The following is a 25,424-nucleotide window of genomic DNA, read 5'->3' as shown; positions in this document are numbered from 1 at the left end:
TCTGACATCAAAGGCTGAGTTCTAGAATTCCGACATCAAATGCAGAGTTCTAGAATTCCGTCATCAAAGGCAGAGTTCTAGAATTCCGTCATCAAAGGCAGAGTTCTAAAATTCCTTCATCAAAGGCAGAGTTCTAGAATTCCGTCATCAAAGGCAGAGTTCTAGAATTCCGACATCAAAGGCAGAGTTCTAGAATTCCGTCATCAAAGGCAGAGTTCTAGAGTTCTGTCATCAAAGGCAGAGTTCTAGAATTCTGTCATCAAAGGCAGAGTTCTAGAATTCTGTCATCAAAGGCAGAGTTCTAGAATTCTGTCATCAAAGGCAGAGTTCTTGAATTCTGTCATCAAAGGCAGAGTTCTAGAATTCTGTCATCAAAGGCAGAGTTCTAGAATTCTGTCATCAAAGGCAGAGTTCTAGAATTCCGTCATCAAAGGCAGAGTTCTAGAATTCCGTCATCAAAGGCAGAGTTCGAGAATTCCGTCATCAAAGGCAGAGTTCTAGAATTCCGTCATCAAATGCAGAGCTCTAGAGTTCTGACATCAAAGGCTGAGTTCTAGAATTCCGACATCAAAGGCAGAGTTCTAGAATTCCGTCATCAAAGGCAGAGTTCTAGAATTCCGTCATCAAAGGCAGAGTTCTAGAATTCCGTCATCAAAGGCAGAGTTCTAGAATTCCGTCATCAAAGGCAGAGTTCTAGAATTCCGTCATCAAAGGCAGAGTTCTAGAATTCCGACATCAAAGGCAGAGTTCTAGAATTCCGTCATCAAAGGCAGAGTTCTAGAATTCTGTCATCAAAGGCAGAGTTCTTGAATTCTGTCATCAAAGGCAGAGTTCTAGAATTCTGTCATCAAAGGCAGAGTTCTAGAATTCTGTCATCAAAGGCAGAGTTCTAGAATTCTGTCATCAAAGGCAGAGTTCTAGAATTCTGTCATCAAAGGCAGAGTTCTAGAATTCCGTCATCAAAGGCAGAGTTCTAGAATCCCGTCATCAAATGCTGAGTTCTAGAATTCCATCATCAGAGTGATGTAACTGATAGTGGCTGTAGTTAGCGGGGGAGGAGCTTGAGCAACTTAGTTTGATAAACGTTCGCCATGTACGGGACCAAAAGGAGCGATGCAAGTATCAATTCAGATTAACTTTTTTGTCTTTATGTTCTTCGGCGCAGCGTTTTAGTTCAAATAAAAAATAATCATTTTAACATTTCAACACAGAAACAAGAAGGACAACTGCCACTCATTCACACAACTTCTCCACACGACTTTACAAGTTCCACTTGAAGGCAGCATAGAAATAAATATAATTTATTTACTAATTCAAAGTAAATTAGTCAGAAACAGGAACACTGAGACATAATTCAGCATGATAAGAACTAACTTTAATGACAGAAACCATGTTTGACAAACATTTATTTGACTTGTGTTTGATTTGACACTTTTACCCATGTCCCATCTGTTAACATGGAGGAGGCAGGGCTTATGAGCTATACTGCACACAGTCAGCAGGGGGAGCTCTGACTGTTTTGTGTAACTTTCAGGGAGCTTTCATGTCGTCCATTTTTTTTACACAGTCGAATCTAGCTCCTCGTTTTTAACGACGTTATAAAGTCCTTCAGAGGAAGAACGATCGTCCGAACCTTAGGGTGGAAAAACATGTTTGTGTCTCAAAGCGTCTTTTTATTTCGTCCAGTTTGAAAGACTTTGGAAATCTGCTGACTCACCTTTACCTGGTTAGATAGGAAAGAAAACACAGTTAGATATGCTGCTATATGACAGAGACTGATGTTCACATGAATGGATGGACGGATTCGTTTATTATGAGGACCGATTATTTTGTGTTCTGATGAACTCACAATCACACCGTTCAGCCGTTCATAATATAACGCCAAACACAAACATGTATCTGTGACAACGCTTCCCCAAATCATCAGGGAAGAGTGTGTGTGAACTGTTAGGTGTGTATGTGTGTATAAGGTGTTAATGGTTGTGTGTATGAGGTGTTGATGGTTGTGTGTGTCTGCAGGATGGCAGTGGAGCTCTGCAGCGCAGCGGCTCTCTGGGAAAGCTCAGGGACGTTTTACGGCGAAGCAGCGAGCTGCTGGTGAAGAAGCTTCAGGGGAACGGACCTCCTGAACCTCGCAACACAAAGTAAGAGAGGAGACTCATCTGTTCATCAAAAACTAACCAAGCTGTGACTTAGTCGATCTCAGGTCATCTGTGAACACTATTCTCTTTCTGTTGTTTCTGCAGCATGAAGCGAGCTGCGTCTTTGAACTACCTGAACAAGACCAGTGACGACCAGTTCCAGGTGAGGAGAACTTTAACAACATGAAATCTCTGCTGTGATCAAATGTGTTTAAACCTCGACTGTACTTCAGTCACTACAGAGAAGACGAGGACAAACTTCCTTTAACAGGCAGAAACCTCCAGCAGGACCAGACTCATGTTAGACACACATCTGCTGAGACCGTGTTGGAGAGAGGGATAGAGGGAGATGAAGAGAGAGAGAGAGAGATGATAGTGGGGAGACGGATAGTAGTAGTTGTAGCAGCTGGAGTCTGGCACGTCCACAGCAGCAGAGATCCAGAGGAACCTACGAGACAAGGGAGCTCAGGGACTCCAGAAAGGTCTATGGTTAGTAACTTTAATGGGACAGGAAGAGTTAAAGTAAGAGACAGGCAGAGAGAGGAGATAAGGAAAGAGGAGATAAGGAGAGAGGAGATAAGGAGAGAGGAACTGAGGATAGAGGAGCTGAGGAGAGAGGCGATAAGGAGAGAAGAGACAAGGAGAGAGGAGCTGAGGAGATAAGGAGAGAAGAGACAAGGAGAGAGGAGCTGAGGAGATAAGGAGAGAAGAGACAAGGAGAGAGGAGCTGAGGAGATAAGGAGAGAAGAGACAAGGAGAGAGGAGCTGAGGAGATAAGGAGAGAAGAGACAAGGAGAGAGGAGCTGAGGAGATAAGGAGAGAAGAGACAAGGAGAGAGGAGCTGAGGAGATAAGGAGAGAAGAGACAAGGAGAGAGGAGCTGAGGAGAGAGGATCTAAGGAGAGAGGAGATCCAGAGGAACCTACGAGAAAAGGGAGCTCAGGGACTCCAGAAAGGTCTATGGTTAGTAACTTTAATGGGACAGGAAGAGTTAAAGGAAGAGACAGGCAGAGAGAGGAGAGAGAGGGAAAGACAGGATCCCAGTGTGTCAGTCTAAGCCTATAGCAGCATAACTAAGAGCTGGTCCAAGCCTGATCCAGCTCTAACTATAAGCTTTATCAAAAAGGAAAGTTTGAAGCCGACTCTTAAAAGTAGAGAGGGTGTCTGCCTCCCGAACCCTGACTGGTAGATGATTCCAAAGGAGAGGGGCCTGATAACTGAAGGCTCGACCTCCCATACTACTTTTAGAGACTTTAGGTTTGATGAGCAGGCCTGCATGTTGGGAGCGTAGTGTTTTAGATTTGTGTTAATTGAAGACGGCCTCATGACGTGTTCGTGTGTTCCTGTCTCAGAATCGAGGAGGAGGAAACTTCAGGGAGAGTCGCGGTCTAAGCTCCAGCACCGTGGATCTTTACACCGGGAACTAGACGACTCCAGGTTCAGGTTCTGCTTCCCTCGGCTCGTTCTCTGAGCCTCCACGATGATCACCAACGACACTACCAGACCCTGCACCCTCTCTCTCCGCCTCCCAAAGACCCTCCGAGATCCAGACCCAAAGACTCTTTTTAGTCGTCAGAAACCTGCTGTGTTTTTAATTCAGGGTGTTTTTATGTCCTCTCATCGTGCCTCCTGAACACGTCTCCTCAGAATCAGAGTCTGCACTTCACCTCTTCTTTAGGTCCCTCCTCCTGGTTCTGGTCTTCCTGTGCCATTCGTCTTTTATTCAGAGTCTGTCGGGTTTGAAATGAGGAAATGTAAAGTTGTAAATCCTGATTTTTATTTCATGTGATGGTTGAACTTTTGCCTGTTGAGATTCTTTGTGATGCGAGGTGTTGCTTTAAGCTTTGGGGGACGGGTTGAATCATGAACCCGGACCTTTCGTGAGTCAGGGACTTTATTTCTAACAGATTAGAATCCCGTGATCTCAGAGCGCTCAGAAACACCTCCGTGAAAATGTCCGACTCTTTTAATCGTGTGTAAAATGGATAACGAGGTTTGAACGGATCCTCCTGATTGATCTGTGGTGCCATGTGAGACTCGCCTGCAGACGGCTTCAGGTGTGAACCGTGAACGCCGTGTTTACAGGTGTGATACGGATCCTGATCTCTGCTGGGTGATTAATTTGCACATTTCTCTGATCGGTGTCTTTGATTCTTTTTTTTATTTTTAGTGAAGCTACTTAAAAAAAAAAAAACTGGAATGTTGTGAGACTTAATTTTTGTTTGACATGTTTGACAGAAATCAGAAATGAAGCAGGAATAGAAGAGTTAGGTTTCATGATCGTTGTTGGTAACCTTGATTCTCAAATATCATAAATATAAATCCTGTGTAAAGGAAAATCTGTGTGATCCTGATCCAGAAATAAAACCAACACTTTTCTATTCACAGTCGTGTTCAATATAATATAAAAATAATAACTTTTATTTATACAGCAGCTTTAAAACTACATGTTTACAAAGTGCACTGACAAACAAAGCATGGCAGAAATGCAAGAGGGGGACAAAATTGAACTTTAATTTATTTATTCAGTTAAAGGTGACATATCATGCAAAATTGACTTTTTAATGGTTCTCTACCTGAAATATGTGTCCCTGGCATGTCTACAAACCCCCCGAGAATGAAAAAAATCCATTCTGCCCCTGTTCTGATTTCTCCACCTTTCTGTAAATGTGTGTGAAACGAGCCGTTTCAGACTTCAGTGTTTTTGTTACGTAACAACAATATCCGGTCTGTCACGGAGTCAGAGCTCGGAGCTTGTTCAGCCCATAGACTGTATAAAATAATACTGAATCCCTCCCCCGTTTTTCATTACCTGCACAAATGTGTGCTAACAAGGAGCTTAGGAGGGAGGCATGCTAGTTGTAGGCTGTCTTAATAAACACAAAGGTCGGTTTTACTCCCCACGTCTGCAGATTTGAAGATCTAGTGGATGATTTTTATTTATCATGGATAAGTGCTAGCGCTAGTTAGCATAGCCACATAGCTACATGTTCGTAGCTGTGTACCAAGACACACGTCTACATACTGATAAATAAAACAACAAGAAACACTAAATCTATGACCAATCGTTCAGAAAGGTCCTGCTACAGGCGCCTCTCCGTCAGGATCAGATTCTGGATCAGATTCAGAGGGTTGAAGTAACGTGATCTCTGAGCAGCCGTGTATATTCAGCCAACATGTAAACATTAGATCAACGTGCTGGAGAGCCGAGGCACATCCACTTCCTGAGGGGGCGTGGTCAGAGGGAAAACAGACTGTTCTGATGAGGACTGAAGAAGAGGACTCTTCAGGCAGACCAAAATCTGATTTCAAAGTGTTTTTTTGAGCATAAACTTTAAAGACATGTTTTGGGGACCTCTTAGACCAATATATATTGATGAAAAAAGCGTGATATGTCACCTTTAAAAAAAAATGTAATTATGTTTTGCTGCTTAGCTTTCCTTTGCTTTTCTAGTGTATAATTTATTTTCTTGTAAAGTGCCTTAGAGAAACTTTAAAAGTGCTTTTATAAATAAAATGTATTATTATTATTATTATTGGGGGAGTTTAAGTATCTCGGGGTCTTGTTCGCGAGTGGGAGTAAAATGGAGCGTGAGATCCACAGGCGGATTGGTGCGGCGTCAGCAGTGATGCGGACATTGTATCGGTCCATTGTGGTGAAGAGGGAGCTGAGCCGGAAGGTAAAGCTTTCGATTTACCAGTCGGTCTACGTTCCAACCCTCACCTATGGTCATGAGCTGTGGGTCATGACCAAAAGGATAAGATTGCGGATACAAGCGGCTGAAATGAGTTTCCTCTGAAGGGTGTCTGGGCTCGGCCTTAGAGAGAGGGTCAGGAGCTCGGACATCCGGAGGGAGCTCGGAGTAGAGCCGCTGCTCCTCCGCGTCGAAAGGAGTCAGCTGAGGTGGTTCGGGCATCTGATAAGGATGCCTCCCGGACGCCTCCCTTTAGAGGTGTTCCGGGCACGTCCAACTGGGAGAAGGCCCCGGGGTAGACCCAGAACGCGGTGGAGGGATTATATCTCCCGCCTGGTCTGGGAACGCCTCGGGATTCCCCAGGAGGAGCTGGAAAGTGTCGCCGGGGAGAGGGATGTCTGGGTCAATTTGCTTGGACTGCTACCCCCGCGACCTGACCCCGGATAAGCGGAAGAAAATGGATGGATGGATTTTATTATTATTATTATTATTATTATTATTATTATTATAAAAGACAGAAAATTCTAACCCAGCAAAAACAAAACAGAAAACGTTCAAAAGAATAAATATTAATTAAACAAAAAAAACTGATGCATAAACAGCGGTAATACATATATGTTATATAAAGGTAATAAAGCATGAAAGGGCTTTAAATAGGTTTTGAGAAGACGACATCACATCAGAAAACATATTAAAAACAGATAAAAGGATGTGGAGCCATGAGATAAAATGAAAACACCACTAAATGAATAAATTAATGATTAAATGTAGAGGATCAGAGGAGGTCATAAACAAATAAATAGATAAAAAGCATTGAAATAATAAATGAAAAATGATTTTAAAAAATAGGGGAAAAATAGGGAGAAAATAAAAAAGAACAAAAATACATGAATTATAAAATAAATACATAAAAAAAAACATACAAAATTAATCAAGTTAAATTTAAAATGTAATAAAAAGTTGAATTAACATTAAAACAAGTCTGTAAAATAATAATTTGGAGTGGAGATTTAAAATATTTCACTGACTCTGACTCCTCACCTCCTCAGGGAGCTGCAGCACACCTGAGGGAGGACAGGTAGAAGATTCTTTATGATGGAAATAGTTGAAATAATTAGAATAACTTTCAGCCTTTAAAATGATTCAGCACATTCTAACAGAGCAGCTCAGACCAGGAGGTGGCACTGCTGACTTCATTATCCTGGATCAGGTAGAGGACCGGAAGCTCCACTATGGAGAAAGAAAGAGGGAATGACGTCAAGTCAGCTGGAATGAATAGACGAATACCGGATGTTGGATGTTAGCATTTCAAAATAAAATAATTTTAACTTTGAACAAAACTGAAAAAATGTGATGGGTTAAATTGGTTAGGTTAACCAAAACATAATTTATTTGTTTGGGACAATTGCATTACCATTGTATGATCCATGCCTAGAAATTTCATCTTAAATATCAGAGTCAAATGTTACATTTATATATATTTTTTTCTATGTTCATTCTCTTACAGTAAAGCATTAAAAAGAAGTACTCAAATATGTACAAGTACACAAGAAATAAGATAAGATATTCCTTTATTCGTCCCACAACGGGGAAATTAAAAGTGTTACAGCAGCAGAGTAGACAGTGCAAAACAGGAGCATATAAAATAAAAATTATTAAAAGTTATTAGCAATTAGAAATTAAAAAAGTAAAATAAGCATACCTTATGAACGTATGCACAACTAAATAAGTAAATCTACAAATATTCACAAAACCAGTGATGCAGTTAAAAATGTGCAAAGATTTGTAACAAATCAAGAAATCTTTATTGCCAAGTGAGCTGGCACACAAGGAATTTGAAGTGGTGAATTGAACACTGGTACTTAACAACAAGACAGTAATGACAATAAATATATAAACCTAAACACAAATCCAAAAATTCTAAATAAAAATAAAAATACTATCTGTATGAAGAAAAGTATAGAAGTACTTTTAAGATATAAATAAATTAATTAGCCTAAGCCAGAGTGCAAATTTTAGTGGATGAATATAATAATAAAAATTGGTTACTTGTTAAGATTCTGATTCAAATAAACAAAGAAAACAAAATTTAATGACGCTAAAATAAAATAAAACAACTCTAAAAGTAGTGATGATTAAATTTGTTCTATTTGTTGTCTCTCTGATGTATGGAAGAGGATTAGGGCCACTGGAAAAAAATGAGAAAAATTAACGTCAATTTAAAAAAAAAAATATTATTATTATCAGAATTAGAATCAGGTTTATTGGCCAGGTATGATTGAACACACAAGGAATTTGACTTGGGAAACTGTGCTCTCTTTGTACAAGGCATAAGAATAAGACATACAAATAAAAAATATATATATAATAACAATAACATCAGCTATAAATACAAAAGAACAACTAATAGTTTTGTTTGTATTATGAGAAAAAAAGTTGACTTTAATCTCAGAATTCTGACGTCAATCTCAAAATAATAATAATTTAAAAAAAATTGACCTACATTTTTTTTTTCATTGGCCCTAATCCTCTTCCGGATGGATGGTTTAGTAAATTAAAAGAAAATACATTTGACTTAAAAATCTTTCTAAGTTTTATTTTGAAAGTCCAGACCGGATCTGACGTGTGATATCTGGTCCCTCTTGACGCTGGAGCAGAAACCTCTCAGGCTTGGTTGGAGTGGGAGGAAGCCAAGTTGGAAACACCGCGGAGAGAAACTCGGAGCAGCAGTGACCGGCGCAGAGCGGACCAGGACCATAGACCAGGACCCGGCGCAGAGCGGACTCCCTCCCCGGGCTGTGATGACCCTCAGCGGGCTGCAGACTCAGCGAACTCCCGCTCCTTAAAAACATCTGGAGGATCCAACTTCGCTTCAAACTTTCCGCGCGGCTCCTCGGTGTGAGCTCGGGCAGTCGTTAGTCCGCCTGGCCTGTAGACCGGATCCACATGTCCCTGCCTCGCTCCGGATAGTTCCCACAACAGACCAGGTGAGCAGGCCGTGGTTTCCCCGGGAGACCTGCGCAGGTAACACAGAGAGGATCACCTTTACGCACGCGGTGACGCACGGATCTCTTTCACGCTCCGCATTCCGCCCCACGGCTCTCCCGGAGCCGCAGGAGAACACAGAGACCCGGGGAGCCTCCAGGAGGACCAGGACGGGCATGGATGTACCCGGAGAGACCGAGACTCGGAGGGGGGAAGCCTGGAGGACCCCCGCGGTGATGAAGAGGAGGAGGAGGAGGAAGGCAGCGGCGGAGACGATGTTCGCTTTCGGATTGTTCTGCGTACAAGGTTGGTAACGCGCTCCTGAACGCAGCCTGCACTGAGCTTAATTCATGTTCTCATTCATTTAAAGCCTTGAATACAGAGAAGGGTCCACACTGCAGACCCTCAGACCCTTAGACCAGCAGACCCGACATTGACCTCCATGCTGTTAAAGCCTCTATGCTCCTGGAGGAGGTTTTCTTGCGTTAGGATCATTCCTGTCTCTCACTGAGGGTGAAAGTTGTTCCTTTTCTTGTCTTTACATTAGAGGGAGGTTTTTCCTTCAGGGGGGAACTTTAAGAGCTTGTGTGGGGGTCTGTGGAGGAAGTGGGGCACTGGTCCCCCTCCCCCACTGGCCGCAGTTTGGGGGGAAAAAACAACAAATGCAGATTTGTATGATTCTGACTGCAGAGTGGAGAGAAAACTGGATTCAAGCTGGAGGACAGAGAGGATAAATAAATGCTTTATACAGGGATATACATTGAGCACGTTATGCATGATGCTCTCTGTGTTTTTATTCTTACTTTAGCTTTATCTTTAAGTTTCTAAACTCCTTCTTTCTCTTTCATCCTTTGTCTCTCCTTCCTTGTGTTTTCATTCCTCCACCAAAACAAACTCCTCTTCTGTGCACACCTTCTTTGGCAAAGAATCCTCATCTCAGAGTCTCATAAAAAACTCCTCAGCTTTGCACAAACATCCAACCTGAGTTTACCTGCTGTGTGTGAAACAGTGATTAAATATGGCAGCATGTTGTTTTCAGCTCAGTGTGTGTGGGGGGAGAAACAACATCTGCAGAATGAAAACAAGGAATCAGATTTTGAACACATTTTCTGCAACACATTTACATCAGTCTCCAGACACTAGGAGAGACACTGCTTTTAAATGATTAGTTCTTAAAACACTGAGACAAAAACAAGAATTAAAGCTGCAACACATCGTCCTCCTGACTCCAGATTTAGACATGCATGTTATTAAACCTCTCTCTCCTTGGACAGCATGATGGTGCGTCTTCAGCTCTCACTGAAAGCAGCTCTTTGGTGTCATTAAATATTCCCAGGAGGGAACTTCCATCCTCACACTCTGCTGTTTCTGATTATCATATTCATAACTGTGTTTGCATGTCTGAGCCTCAGCCTGGCAGCTCCATGGAGTCCTTCATGTGCACACACAGAGAAAGAGAGAGTGTGTGAGAGAGAGAGAGGAGTGTGATCCAGGAGACAAATGAACACGACACGCCGCCCTCCCACATTGTTGGAACCCTTTAAAGTTCATAACCTCTGTGCAGAGAGCGAGGGAGGCCATGAAAGGAGTCTTCCTCGTTGGTGTGAGGAATGCTGTGTTATCCCGCCGAGGATCGGGATCATGAACCCGGCGCTCATCTTGTCACAACTCAGTCAGGTTTTATCAGATGTGCACGCCTGAGACGTGGACGAGCTGTGATTGTGTTGTTCCTGAGCCTTCAGCGCTGCCCTGATAGTCTGAAACATTCCTCTGAGAGTGTCCCTCTCCTTCCCTCCTTCCCTCCCTCTCTCCAGCCTCCTCACGGTGCCCGCTGTATGAATGTGTCCTCTGTGTGCAGCAGTGGGGGGGCTGCAGGCGGCTGAGGGTTTGTGTTTATACGACTGGTGAATAGAGTAGAGCCAGGTACGCTCTCCTGACAGCAGAAAGGAGCTATTTTTAAAACGCCCCTGTGAGTGTGTGAAGGCGGAAAGATGGCGGCGAGTGCCATGTTTTTATAAAATGGTGTTTCTGAAGCTGTTCACACCAAAAACACTCCGAGCTGCCGGCTTCTGATCCAAACATCTCAGACTCTGCGCTCAAATATTTACAGAGCTTTCATTTATAGTCCCAGTCATTTTTATCTTCCTACTATCTTCTGTTCTCTGATAACACAGAGCGATAATCACTAACAGAACATGTAGGATTCAAATATATAGCCAACAGTATGACTAGAACACAGGTTATGGAGAATGTATAGTCAACAGGTGGTTTTGCAAATGAAATCCTGACAAGGTGAGCAAGACCTGGACACTCAAAACCAGCATAAGATAGAGACTGGTGTTTTTACCACAGTGTCAACAGGCAGAGGGGACATGTGACCGACTCCTTCACTCAGATTAGTTTGACATGTATATGGTCGTCCCTGGTGTCTCTTTTTCTGTCTACAATTAATCACTGTTGTTATTTGACTTTGATTTAATCCGTTCAAGCAGCAACCTCCGGTCTCAAACTATGAAGCCCATGCAGAAGTGTTAAAAACTGCAGTTCATTGAGAATCTGCTTGAGGCTGGCTGCAGAAACACCGGAAACCACATAGACACACATTCAAAGAAGACGATCTTTGCAGCATTAATAAACATGTTTACAGCCTGGTTCAAAAAACAGCTTGGCTCTATGTAGCTAATCTGTCTATCGGCACACACTGGACGGGGGGTGATTTTTTTTCTAACACAACGGTTCAGAAGATATTAAGATCACGAGTTTTTGCCCAAATAAGGACATGACTGACTTGACTCCCGGACTGGAACACATAGCTGTTGGCTAAGTGGCTCAAACTCCGCCTCTTTACGTCACACTCTGCCTGGTTGAGTTCAGCATTTCCAATATGGCTGCCACCGTCAATTGGCTTCAAAGCAGCTCTCAGGAACAGACGGGTGACGTCACGGATACTACGTCCATATTTTATACAGTCTATGTTTCCATCTCATTCTGTTCTTTTCTTACTTGTTTTGCCACAGTGTCAACAGGCAGAGGCGAAATGTGCCGTGCACCTTTTCTTTCTGTAGCTTGATTTGATGTGACGTGTGATCAGGTTGTCTGAAGCATCAGAGCATACTGTTGTGTTCTGCTTTGGTCTATTCTAACATTTCAATCATGAGAGACACAGTTTGAAGATTAAAGGTTATTTATTACAACTTAATAAATAATGAAACTTGACAGAAATCTTTGGCGTAAAGACTCTGTGGGGATAATGTTGTGAGCGTAGGATGTGTGAATTTGGCAGTAGAAGAAATCCCCCTAGAGTCCAGACTCTGGTGGTGGTGGTTGATGATCCCAGGAATTGAAGACTTTGCAGAGACCAGGTAGAGATAGGGAGGTGGAGGGGTGCGCACCATCAATGCAAGAAGGAACTACCTGGAGAGAGAGAGACATTTAAAAAGACAACAGAAAGTTAATAGGCTGACGATAAGGGCGTGCCACTGAGCTATTGGATGACAGCTGCTGCTGATTAACCAATGACAGCTCTGGAGCATGCAGCTGGAAGTGGGTGAGCTATTGAACGAGGGAGAGGAGAGTTAAACAACTGCTGTGATTGCTTTTATAGTCTTCCTGTCTGAACTTTCACTAGAGCTACATTTTTGCCACAGTGTCAACAGGCATATGGAAATGAGACAGACTCCTTTGCATGGAGTGATTAGATATGACGTGTGATCAGGTTGTCTGAAGTGTAGAAGCATTTTATTCAATTCTACTCTGATCTGTTCCATTCCATCTGTTTTTGCCACAGTGTCAACAGGCAGAGGTGAAACACGTCAGACTGCTTTCTGTCTGCGGGTTGATTTGATGTGACGTGTGATCAGGTTGTTCCAACCAGACTTTGTGTTTTACAGAAACGTCAGATTTATTTTTCTGTTGGAGGCAAAAACAGAAATCTATCATTTCTGATATCACATGTTTATTAATCCTTTAACAGTGAGCAGAGTTGTGTTTGTTAAACAAAGGGGAGAAAGCATGGACCTTGTATTGATAAGGACACTACGTCTCCTTGCTCCTCCTGAATCCTGCAGGATGACTTTGAGTTTTCCTGCTCAGAGACCCCGCTCTGTCTGCAGCTGAACATCAACGCTTCTCTCTGAATGAATGAAAGCCACAAATGGAGTTCATGTCCATCACGATGATACTCCATCTCTCCTCCTGCCTCCTCGTCTTCCTCTCTTCCTCTCCTCCTCTCTGCTTCATCACTTCTCTGCTATTTATTCAGGTCATGAGTGTGTTTACGGGAGAGGAGCAGAGATGGACTTCAGATGTTGGAGTAAAGTCCTCTCTCACTCTTTGATCTGCTTCATCCTGCAGATCTTCTCTCCCGCTGCGTTGATCGTTTGGATGCACACTCAGGAATAAATAAATACTCCCTGAAACTCCTCGATGCTCTAAAAGAACTCCTCAGAGTGTGTTCCTCTTTAGGTTCCTCCAACAAACACAACGAGATGCTGTCCCTCGGGTCCCTGAACACTCAGATTATTCACTCGTGCGTTGGACGACATGTTGCATTTCAGATCCTTCATGCACAGCTGTAAACATCCATCACGGTTATATCAGGAAATAAAAGCAGAGGTTCAAAGAAGAGAAGATTAAATATGACTCCAGATGTGTTCTGATGTAATTCATCTGTTTTAAGGAGTGAAGCTCTTCTCTCTGAGAGGAGCGAGACATCGAGACAAAGCAGCAGAAACATCCGATGAATAAGATCCTCCTCTCTGTGAACATCTTTGACCTGCAGGACCAGCAGACTGAGACCAGGGGGGGGGGGGATTCTCCAGGTCCACATGGTCTCTGGTTTCTGGTCATTTATCAGAGCTTGTTTATTCAGGTTCAGGTTAAACCTCATCGTCTCCTCCGTCTGCACTCACTCTGTCACCGAGGCTCTCCTCCCTGAGGAGGATCCTCTTTCACTCAGAGGTTAACATCGTGGAGACCCGATGTCTCAGACCAGGGGCTCGATGGTTCACGGTCGATGGCTCGTCTCCTCCAGAAGAGGTCTGATGTTGAAGCCGGTCATGGATGAACTATCAGACCACGTGCATTCAGCTTCTTAATGTGGATTGAGCATGTGAGGTGTCAGATCAGTTCGATGTATTTCACCTTGATGCTCCTTGATTTCATCTTTAGCTGCGTTTCCACTGCAGGAACTTTCCTCAGGAATTCAAGGCGTTTTTTCCACTGCAGGAACTTTACCCCGAAACTAGGTGCGTTTCGACCGGAGGAACCAGGGTATAAATTCAGGGGGTTGATAACCTCCCCCCTGAAAACCCCCTGCTTGGGGTGTAGTACTTTTCAAAGGTCCTGGGACTTTCAGTTGAACGTAACGGTGTTTTTGGAGTTTACACAGTTGTTGAAACACAGAGGGAGTTTTTTATTAAGATTTCAAAATATTATTGAATATAATTTCTTTCCTCCATACGTCACTGGCCTGATTTGAACAATCTACCCGGGACTTCAGCCCGCGGTCGAAACGCAGACAACAATGGGGGCACAGGAACCTTTTAGATCCAGGGAAAGTACTTCTGGGGGCTAAAAGACCCTGGAACTCTTGGTCGAAATGCACCTCAAGTGCGTTAACACCTAGGGGATCAGGGTTGAAATAAAGTCTGCAGGATGAAGAAGGTTCTAGAAGTCCAAGGAGGTTCATGGTGGGTCCTGTAGCTCTGCTCACGTCTGATTGGTCGAGAGCTTGTGGCTTGGATTTGTCGCTTAAATAATAACTTTATCAGCGAGGTCTGAGCTGATCCCTAGAACTGGTTTCTGTACCTAATGACCCCAGGAGCGTTCTGCCGTGTGTGTGTTTGTGTATATGTGTGTTTGTGGTTTTTTTGGCTCTGCTCCTGGACTCTGGTTCATGATCAGGGTTATGGTTTTGAAGGAGCTCTGTTTGCTCCTGGCTCGTGGGTCTGCGGTGTTTCTGTGTGTTTGCTGCTGCAGGACGATGTTCAGGAGTTTAGTGATGGACCCTGATGTGCAGTCTGAATTTACCCCGTCATTGTTTTTATATATCAGGAAGAAAGTCGGATCTTTGCCTGGAAAGTCTCATCAGAGCATCAGCTGTTGTTATGGAAGTGTTTCAGGCTAGTTAGCTTAGCAATCTGACGTTCTAGTTCTCTGATCAGTCTCCATCTTTAATGGATCACCTCTCTGCTCTCCGTGATGACCTTTAACTCTGCAGAGAGATAGTTACAGATGTTTCCAGTGTTTGACTCTGCGCTGATATCTCGTCTCCGTCTGCAGTAAAACTTTACGATGACTCTCCCCCCTGCAGGCAGGTGTGAGGCCCTGCTGAGGGACGCTCTCCTCCCTGAAACTAAATCCTTGTTTTGTTCCCACGTCGCTGCCAGAGCATGAGCAGCGCCGCATTCAAATGCATCTGATGGAAACGTGCAGGAATGCCTCGTTCGGCCTGAGCCCGTTTGAAGGAGTGAGAGGAGAGGGGTAGAGGAGGAGGAGGGGTGGAGGAGAGGAGAAAGGAGTCTGGCATGCCGTTGCATAATCCCAGCAGCCATTAACTCTTTGTGTCCCGAGGCTCAATGAACTCATCGCAGCGTCGGGCCACAGGCGGAGTGACAGCGGGCAGCTCTCAATCAGCGTCGGCTCCTCCCCCTCCACGGCTGCAGATTCAAACAGGCTGAAAGGAGCGAGTGTTTAACGTGCCGGGCCTTCAGCTGTGTTTGATCTACTAATGAAAGAGGTCAGCGGTCTGCAAGTGACCCTGCAGTCGGCCTGCTGCAGAAGGTCTGCTGCAGACGGCCTGCTGCAAACTGCTAGCCGCAGACAACCCTCTGCAGACGGTTTCTTGCAGGCAGACTGCTTGCTGCAGACAACCAGCTGCAAACTGCTCGCTGCAGACAACCCACTGCAGACGGCACATGCAGACTGCTCGCTGCAGACGGCTCGCTGTAGACAGCCTGCTCCAAGTTTGGGCAGAATGCATATTTACTTTTTGTTGCTCACGAGTCCTCAGATCGATACTCGTTATTGCATCGTCTAGTTTCCTCTCCTTCTTATGCTGCAGGGTCAGATTGATTTATAGGATCTCTGGTGGTCCTGGTCCTGGTGGTCCTGGTGGACCTGCTGCAGAGCTGGGATTAGTTTTGTCTGAGGGAACAGGTAGAATGTGACATGTTTAGTGTTTGTTTTCTGGCCCGGTGCAGGGAGCTGCTCGTGATTCCACTTTTGTACATGTTGGATTGAAACCAGGAGCCTCGATACTCCTGATGTCTCCAGACTTTGGAGGAGAAGTCTGTCCTGTTCAGTTCTTTACGAGAGCTGCAAGTGCCCAATCACCGACCGAATGCTGGTCAGTGGTCCTGGAAAGACTCAGACTCTCCTTGGAGTTTCATCTGGAGAGTATTTGTGTTTCTGGAGCAGCTCAGAGAAACTGTGGTCTTGTGTGTCTGAGAAAGAGAAGCTCAAAGTGACGCTTCTAAAGTCAGAGGACAGAATCTCCTCTCTGCCGCTGGTTGTGACTTTCCTCTGTGTTGAATCAAACCTCCCCACTGCTTGATGTGGCGTTGGTTCTTCATGATGTATGCAGATCTGCTGACCGCGGCGTTGTGGTGTCGTCTGAAGTTGTTCTGAGTTTTGACGCCTGTTTGTGCGTCGTCGGGGAAAAGCTTCAGTCTGAATCAGGTCACTGCTTTTGTTTACATCCTCGACATCCAGCCTGTTTCTGCTTCAGATCCAAACGTCTCTTGTGGTTTTGGTCAGCCGTCTGTCGTTCTTCTTCTTCTTCTTCTTCGTCTTCGTCTTCGTCTTCTTCTTCTTTGTTTCATGCAGCTCAGAAGAGTTTTATTCAACGCTTGTTCTCCTCTAAGCGTTGGTCGTCCTCTCCTCCTCTGTGGCCTCTCTCTCTCTTTCATTTGTTCAGACAGCTCAGACCATATTTGGTGATGTTCAGTCCTGCAGGGTGTTTTTTTTAATTTAGAAGATCTGATAAATGAATTATTGGATCATCTGCGTGCTGTGAACAAAGAGGCATGTCTGTGATTGTGCAAAAGCAACAACAGCAAAAGAAAAGCTGTGTGACTCCTCTAGTCTCCCCTCATAGACGCATCATGAGCTGAAACTCAATCACAGTGAGGCGTTCACTCCTTCATGTCAGAGATTATGCCGTGTTGAAATATGATTTACAAACATTCCTCAAAAGTCTAAAATCTGGAGTGCCTGCTTAGCTCAGCATTAAATATTGTGCACCATGTTTGTAGTCCTCAAAGCAAGATCAGGTTCACTCCCAACCCTCAGCCTTTGCAGCACGTCATCCTCCACCATCTCACCCGAGTCTCCTACCTCATCCACCACGTCCTCTGAAAGTCTCAAACCCTGTTCCCACCAAGCGGTTCAGTTCGGTTCGTCTCGGTACGGCACGCATCTTGTGGCGTTTCCATTGACTAAAACCGGGACAGGTCCCCAAATTACCGAGCCGTACCGTCCCACTTATTGGTACCCTTCTGTTGGGGTGCCAGACACACCGATCCGACCCCAGGAGGTGGAGCTAGGAACACTGCAGTCCGTTGATTGGTCGAAAGAATCGTCACTTCCGGTGTGACAGTGGTAATAAAGAATAACACATAACCCCGCCATGTTTAAATCTCCAGTGGACTTCAGGAAGTTTACTTTTTTTGTTTGGAAAATGGCGTCAAGAGGTGCAGACTTTCCTCGTGTTTTTCCTCTTCGTTGCATTTATTAGCGGGGTACACTGTGTCACGCTGCCATGACGTCACGCTATTACACAGCTGACGCGGCTATCAGCATCTGGCTTACACGCCGCCCACCAAATAGGGCACGGTTGGCTGTGGAAATGCAAACAGGATCAGGCGTTACTGATCCGACCCGTACCAAACTGTACTGATCCTCACCAGACCGCTTGGTGGAAACGAGACGTAAGATTAGGGATGCACCAATCCTACTTTCTAGGTCCCGATACGGATATCGATACCTGGGCTTTGGTATCTGCCGATACCGACACTAGCTGATCCGATCCTGATATTGATTTAACAATCTCTAATGTGAGGATAGAATCATGTTTTGGCAACTTCAGGCTTTTCTGACTTGATGGTGAACTGTACCTGGGTTCTAAGTGCTGAACCAGAGGCTGGAATCCCTTAACTTCAAGGATCCACAACAATTAAATCCAATAACCTGTCCATTTTTTTTCACACTTTGAATCCATTAATAAAAGGTTTCTTCCTTCTTTGCAGTCGGCTACAGCTGACATAAACTTCCTCCTTTGGGCTTCCATTATATTTTTCAGCTCAACTGCCATCCGTTGAAATATTAGCGCTGCACATGTTGCAAGTTTCCGGCGAAGTTGTTAGCATAAGAAGCGTGACATGCACCTAAACTGCAGAGCCTCTGTAGTTATCCTCCATCATGCTCCACCGAGCAAAAATGCACAGACCAGCCGGAGCTGATGACTTAGGAGACGCACATGGCTGTTGTAAACACAGAAAAGCATAGAACTGAGAGGAATAGATCTGCCATATGGATCGGCACTATATATCGGCCCCTTGTCACTGATATCCGATCTAGCTTTTTGAGTCCGATCTAGCCGATATCCGATACCAGGATCGGATCGGTGTATCCCTACATAAGATCTGCTTAATCTGGATCCCTCTTTGCCTTTTTTTCCTGCACGTGCAAAACACCCAAAAATACATCGAACATTATACTACAAAACTACAGTTTCTCTTACATACTTTATTAAATCTGCAGATTTGTGACTATGGAGATGCTGAATTCTTCCTGCAACACAGAAAAAGAGTAATAAAGTCATGCATTATTCATGCACATGGTTCCTGGGTGAACGATTAAAGAGGATGTTCCTGCAAAGAAGCGATTCAGAGGAGGATGATTTAGAAAAACACAGACGCAGACTGAGTATGTTCTCAGTGTTTCCTGCTCACATGTTGAATTTATGTTCTTATTATGTTTAATTTGCTTCTCCTGCTGCTCCGATTGGACGAGACGTTTTAGTTTTGTCTGCAGAGAGTCGTCAGGTTCTTAATTTCTGCAGCAGAAACCCTGATCCTGCTGAGCTCTGTGTTCCTGTGAAAAGAGGGTTCATGTTTGATGGATCCTCTTAAAGTCGTTCATATCTCTGTCCTCAAACAAGCTGATGGTTGAATCGATGAATCTATCGCCTCTATAATCTCCAAACCTCAGCTGACCCGGTCTCTGTGTCTAACGTCTCTCTCCTGCAGCACTAACACGTCCCCTGTCCTGTGAGAGAGTAATTATCCGGGCACAGAGAAGCTCTTTACACGGCCTGCGTCGTCACTTTAATGATGTTACACGTCCTCCTGCTCCTCCATGCTGCTGCTGTACTCACACTCTGCTTCACCTTCCTCTCCTCCTCCTCCTCCTCCTCGCTCCGTTTGTTCCACTTTCTCAAACTGTGCCAAATCCTGAATCCCTTCAAAACCCCCTCCTCTCTCCCCGGCTGTCCTCTCTCTGAACCTCCCCCTGAGTCTGCGCTCCGGCAGACCTCAGAGTGTTTTTAATCAGTTCTGACGGAGGGATGGCACCGAGGAGGCAGAGCGGAGGAGAGGAGGCTTCCTGCACGAGGAGGGTTTTTTTATCTGAGCCTCTTTGTTGGCTGTTTGGGAAAAAAGACTCTGGAGCTGGAGCTGCGTGAGACTGTTTCTGAGATGATGCAATGCCTTTTTAATCCGTAGTAACTGTTTCTGATACACGAAGGCGAGGAGGAGGAGGAGCTTCATCTTTAGACTTCTGCAGAGTTTCATTCTTTAAAACAGCAACACAGTTTCCTCACGCAGCGAACGAAGCTGCAGCGGGCCTCCTGCAAGAACCAGACACAGAGAGAGAGTGAACAATGACAGATATGAGCCACAGGTGCACACACACACACACACACACACACACACACACATACACACACACACTCTCTCTCTCTAAAGGACTTCCTCTGGGACGTCCGTCTGCGTCGACACATTGTAACATTCCAGCGGTGGTGAAAGCCCCGTGCGATTCCTCCGTCCACGCCGCAGGAAGTCAAACCACGCTGCTCTCCAGACCCTCAGGGACGCCCGGCCTTCACCCTCCATCCTGACCACACACACACACACACACACACACACACACACACACACACACACACACACACAGAGTGGGGACCCCTGACCACACGGTTCACGATGAGGAAAGACAGGATCACGGCCGTGTGTCTGGGTCTGGACGGAGGGACGAGGACACAAAGCGGCGCTGATAGACGTCAGGGAGGATTCATCCGCTCTGACGTGACGCCGGGAGGAAACGACCACAACAAACCAAACAGCTACTTCCTGTCGCCCTCGCCGCAGAGACGAGGGGAGGTCAGCGGGAGCGTCGTCGATTGTCATCGTTTGTATCCGTCCTGTCGTCACCTCGGCAGATAAAGACAGGAAGCTCCGTCCTCTGCTCCCTGAGCGAGCGGCTGCACCTGCACAGAGAGGACCTGTGTGTGTTACTGTTATTGTGTGTGTGTGTATAATCAGTGTGTTTGTTCTCTGCGGTGATGGAGCGATGTGTTTTTAAAGGGAGATGACAAACAGAGGCTGGAAATAGAAATAATGAGAGCTGGAATCTAAAGATGCAGCGATTAGTCGACATCACAAATGGATGACGGACGGAGATGTTGATCCGATCAGTCTGTACTACAAATACATGAACACAAAACACACGTTTCCTTTCCTGTTTAAATATTTAGTGCGATCAGTCTGTGTTGATTTTAGTCATCTATCATTAGTTGGTGATGTTGTTAGATGTGTTTCTCATGCTGTGATCTGCATTAAGTTGTTTTCAGCGTCCTGGAAGCTTCAGGTGAGCACAAAGGTGACGTCTGATGCACAACTCTGAGACTTAATACGAGTAGCATGTAGGGACGGTCATCTCTAGCAAGAATACTCTTCAGTAGTCACGTCTAACTATTCACTGAGGATTCGAATAATCCTGAATCATCCCTCGAAGCTCATGTGTGTGTGCTGACCTGGAGGCTGCAGATTCAGGACAGCAGCTCTGAGATGGTGTTTGTTACGGCATCACACAAAGCATTGGATCACCAAGGAGCATGTTTTTACTGTAACCCTGACCAACACTCGCCACGCAACGCCACGCAACGCCACGCCACGCCACGCCACGCCACGCAACGCCACGCAACGCAACGCAACGCAACGCAACGCAACGCAACGCAACGCAACGCAATGCAAGAGTGTTAGAGATGTGGTCCTGAAACTGCAGCCTCCAGCTCTGCAGACACATAACCTAAAACATCTAAAGGGAGGAGTTCACCCTGAACACTGCAAAGAGAGGGATGGATGGATGGATGGATGGATGGATGGATGGATACATGAATAGATGCTGGATGGATGGATGGATAGATAGATGGATGGATGCTGGATGGATAGATGCTGGATGGATGGATAGATGCTGGATTGATTGACGGATGGATGGATGGATAGATGAATAGATGCTGGATGGATGGATGGATGGATAGATGGATAGATGATGGATTGATGGATGGATGGATGGATGGATAGATGATGGATGGATGGATGGATGGATAGATGATGGATGGATGGATGGATAGATGAATAGATGATGGATGGATGGATGGATGGATAGATAGATAGATGGATGGGTGCTGGATGGATAGATGCTGGATGGATGGACGGATGGATGGATTGATAGATGAATAGATGCTGGATGGATGGATGGATGTTGGATGGATGGATAGATGCTGGATGGATGGATGGATGGATGGATAGATAGATGGATTGATTGACGGATGGATAGATAAATGAATGGATGGATGGATGGATAGATGATGGATGGATGGATGGATAGATGAATAGATGATGGATGGATGGATGGATGGATAGATAGATAGATGGATGGATGCTGGATGGATAGATGCTGGATGGATGGATGGATGGATGGACGGATGGATGGACGGATGGATGGATTGATAGATGAATAGATGCTGGATGGATGGATGGATGTTGGATGGATGGATAGATGCTGGATGGATGGATGGATGGATGGATAGATGATGGATGGATGGATGGATAGATGAATAGATGCTGGATGGATGGATAGATGCTGGATGGATGGATAGATAGATGGATTGATTGACGGATGGATAGATAAATGAATGGCTGGCTGGAAGGATGGATGGACGGATGGACGGATGGATGGATGGATTATTGATAGATAGATAGATAGATAGATAGATAGATAGATAGATAGATAGATAGATAGATAGATAGATAGATAGATAGATAGACAGACAGACAGACAGACAGACAGACAGACAGACCTCTTTATTTAGCTTTTTTAAAAAGTCTAAATAAAGACATTTCTCCAGAAACACAAACACGATCTCCTCTCCCCCTCAGAGAGTTAAACTCTGGCAAGTTTTGAAATCCTTTAAAAACCTGTCTCAGTCTGAATTTTCCTTTAAAGTTTACTTTATGAAAATCTGAAACAGGCCGAGCAGTTTGATCTAATGTAGCTTTGATGAAGGATCTCAGAGTCCTCATGGATCAGATCCGCCTCTCTACTAAAGGTGAAGGATGGAGGAAGTGATGTAAGACAAACAGGAAGCAGCTTCCAGCAGCAGATGTTACCGGCACTGACCTTTGACCTTCAGCTGAAAACATCCCTGCAGAGCGTCCTCCGTGTTATTAATCAGCGTGTGTTTTTGGTGCAGGTCGACGGGGGCGTTTCGGCCCAGTTGCGTTCTTGCTCCATGACCTCACCGCGCCTCTTTCATCTCTCTGGATGGTTTCAGGCGGACGTGTCGCTCCCTCTCTTTGTGCGAGCTCGCCCGCTCTGTCATTTAGGAGGAAGCAAAAGAAAAGGTCTGAGTGAAAGCGACACCGCTGCCTCCCCCTGCAACCTCTCAGGTCCGCCTGAAAACCAGGTCAGGTGACACACGAGCCCCCGCTGCACCTCTCGCTCCCTCACTCTCCTTTTCTCTGCCACTCTCAGGTCTCTCGCTCTTTGAAGGTGGAGAGACTGGCACGGCGAGCTCCTTGCACTCTCCTTACCTCGGACAGACTCTCAGGTTGTGACGTGTTTGAAGAGACGACACAGTAAGGCAGGACGCTGAGATTCCCTGATCTCTTGAGGAGCAGGATCCCCGCTGTGACGTGATGAAAGCCGCCGTCAGAGCTTCATCAGGTCCTCTTATTAGAAAAACAAGCTTTCAGATTCTCAGAGAAACAAGCTCATCATGAATTAAACAGACCCAGCTACTCACACAGACTCACACCATGTTTCTCATCTCATCCAAGAGGGAGAGCTGGATGTCCTGCAGCCCTTCCTCCTCCTCCTTCTCCTCCTCTCTGCTCTGTTTGATCTTTTTTCTGGCGCTGTAACTCTTTCTCAAACTCTGCTGCGGTTCAAAAAGCATTAAACATGAGCCAGTTCCTCCGTGTGTGGAAACGGAGAGAAGCGTTCACAGCGTGCGTTAGAGCCGCTCACCTCTGCACCTCGTTTCCCTCCGTAAACACTCACCTTCACACACTCGCACTCACCGCAGGTATTTTTAGAGACTATGAGGTTGTTTTAAAGTTTGAGCTTTTCCTACAGTCTTTACTTTGTGCTTTATTCCTGCTTTGGAAACGTCTACATGTTGTGTTAAAGTTTAAGGAGGGAGGGAGGAGGGCTTTGTTTCTACACTCGGTCAGGACACATCTGAAGGAGCTTTACGACCAGAAGTTCCAGGAACTAAATGGTTCCTGTGGCCCCATTGTTGACATTTCGATTGAGGTTTGAAGTCCTGTTGAGATTATACAAATCAGGTCAGTGACATATGGAGAAGAAAAAAGAAACTGCACTACACCTCCAGACCAGTAGAGGGCAGTAAGGAGGTGACAAAGGCCATTCAACAAAGATGACACCATAGAAGGAGACAGACGGGCCGACATCATCATGAGCGACACAACAGTTAGCCTGTTAGCATGAAGGAGATTCCTCTTGTGCTCGACTTAAAGTCATGTCAGAGATGGACCGGTGTTCCAGTGTAAAGAGCGACCCTGTTAACTGGAGACTCTCAGTCGGATGCATCCCTCACAAACGTCTTCAGACGATCATTAAATATCTGATGAGGATATTTGGACATTTGAATAAAAACTAAACTAGGATGCATTCCCGAGGACTCCTTCTGCGTTTCAACAGCTGTTGTAAACTCCACAAACACTGACATGCTCAGCTGAAGGTCTCCGGTTTACAGGGTCACTCTTCAGACTGGAACACTGGGAGCTGACAGAGACGCATTCACACTATCAGGCTCAGAGAAGATCGATGTTCAGGAGTTATTAAACCAAGAGAATCACAGGTGTGTGTGATGTCAGTGTGGACGGAGGGGGGAGATAGGCCCCGCCCCCAAAGTTCCTTGATCTTTGGGAAAGTACTACCTCCAAGCAGGAACTATTCAGGAGGAGATTAACTACCTTTGAACTAAAGTTAGACCCTGGTTCCTGCTGTTCAAACGTGCATAGTACTTCTAAAAGGCCCTGGTTCCGGGGGAAAGTTCCTGCGGTGGAAAAGCACCTTTACTTCTGTCCCTTTGTGACCGATTAAGACACTTTAACTTTAACTTTTAACACTCACTGAAGAGTTTTTATCTCTGGACAGGAAGTTTATAACATGTTCTCCAAATTTTGTAAAAGCCTGACCGTAATAATCCTGAATTAACATTGTAAAGTTGGATTAAAGTTTCCATCATTTTAGAAAGAAGAGAAATCAATGCAACATTAAATTAAATAATTTGCCTCATGGATGTCAATTGCAGCAATTTGAAGGTTTGACTGAGGTAAAATGTATGCATGATGAAAATGCCTTCACCTGCTGGAGGTGCAGGACTTTAATAAAAGAGAAGTCGCCCGTCAGTGTTAACCTCTGTCAGTGGGTCAGTCCATGAAAGCAGTCTCTGGTTTTATCTGTGGTTTTAATCTCAGGTGGGAGTGTGGGAAGTTTAGGCGGCCGGAGGACATCAGGTGAAGACTGAAAGAGAGAAAGAGGTTGGTGGTTAAAGGTTAAGAGGGAGAAGTGGAGGTCAGCTCAACAAAGAGCCGCTCAGGTTTCAGTGCAGATGGACTCTAATGAGCTCTGACCTGGTTCAGAACGAGGGAGAGGTGCAGAGGAAGGAAGGAAGGAGCGATCTGCAGAGAGATAAAGGTGTTTAATGATCAGAGGTCAGGAGATGATCGTTTTCTAAAGAATGAGGAAAACGTGTGAAAACAGACGCTGCAGTTCCTCCAGCGTCCACATAGTGAGGGGGCGCTGTGTTAGAATCCCCCTCCTCTGAATTAAAAGCATGTGTTGGTGATCGTGCGAGCTCAGGACAAAGACCTCTCTGTCACTCTGCTGTCCTGTAAAGTCCGGACTCTGGCTCTCTCCGCTCTGATCTTATGATCCTGATCTGATTTTCTCTACAGGTCAGGTGATGAGAGAGTCTCGGCACGTCCCCGTGTGCTCCAGCGTAGATTTATTGAATCAAACTTCTGATGTTGAGAGCGGCTGAAGCTGCCGTGGTTTATTGGTTTCTGTTT

General features: G+C 45.1%; 2 protein-coding genes across 3 annotated transcripts in view; both read left to right on the top strand.

The window, feature by feature from the left end:
• The window catches only part of klc1b (kinesin light chain 1b), a 38,151-nt gene extending 33,624 nt beyond the window's left edge, over positions 1–4,527 (top strand). For both annotated transcript variants that reach the window (XM_034682098.1, XM_034682097.1), the window contains 3 exons: positions 2,020–2,144; positions 2,247–2,304; positions 3,493–4,527. In XM_034682098.1, coding sequence (XP_034537989.1) covers positions 2,020–2,144; positions 2,247–2,304; positions 3,493–3,567 — 258 coding nt within the window. In that variant the 3' untranslated portion in view covers positions 3,568–4,527. The remainder of the gene's footprint in view (positions 1–2,019; positions 2,145–2,246; positions 2,305–3,492) is intronic.
• A 3,960-nt stretch (positions 4,528–8,487) lies between these two features.
• Positions 8,488–25,424, top strand: part of ptk7b (protein tyrosine kinase 7b) — a 111,646-nt gene continuing 94,709 nt past the window's right edge. The window contains exon 1 of the mRNA XM_034682095.1: positions 8,488–9,126. Coding sequence (XP_034537986.1) covers positions 8,997–9,126 — 130 coding nt within the window. The 5' untranslated portion in view covers positions 8,488–8,996. The remainder of the gene's footprint in view (positions 9,127–25,424) is intronic.

Source organism: Notolabrus celidotus, chromosome 4, assembly GCF_009762535.1.
Source record: "Notolabrus celidotus isolate fNotCel1 chromosome 4, fNotCel1.pri, whole genome shotgun sequence".
NCBI classification, from domain to species: Eukaryota; Metazoa; Chordata; class Actinopteri; order Labriformes; family Labridae; genus Notolabrus; species Notolabrus celidotus.
This window is presented reverse-complemented; position numbering and strand designations above follow the sequence as displayed.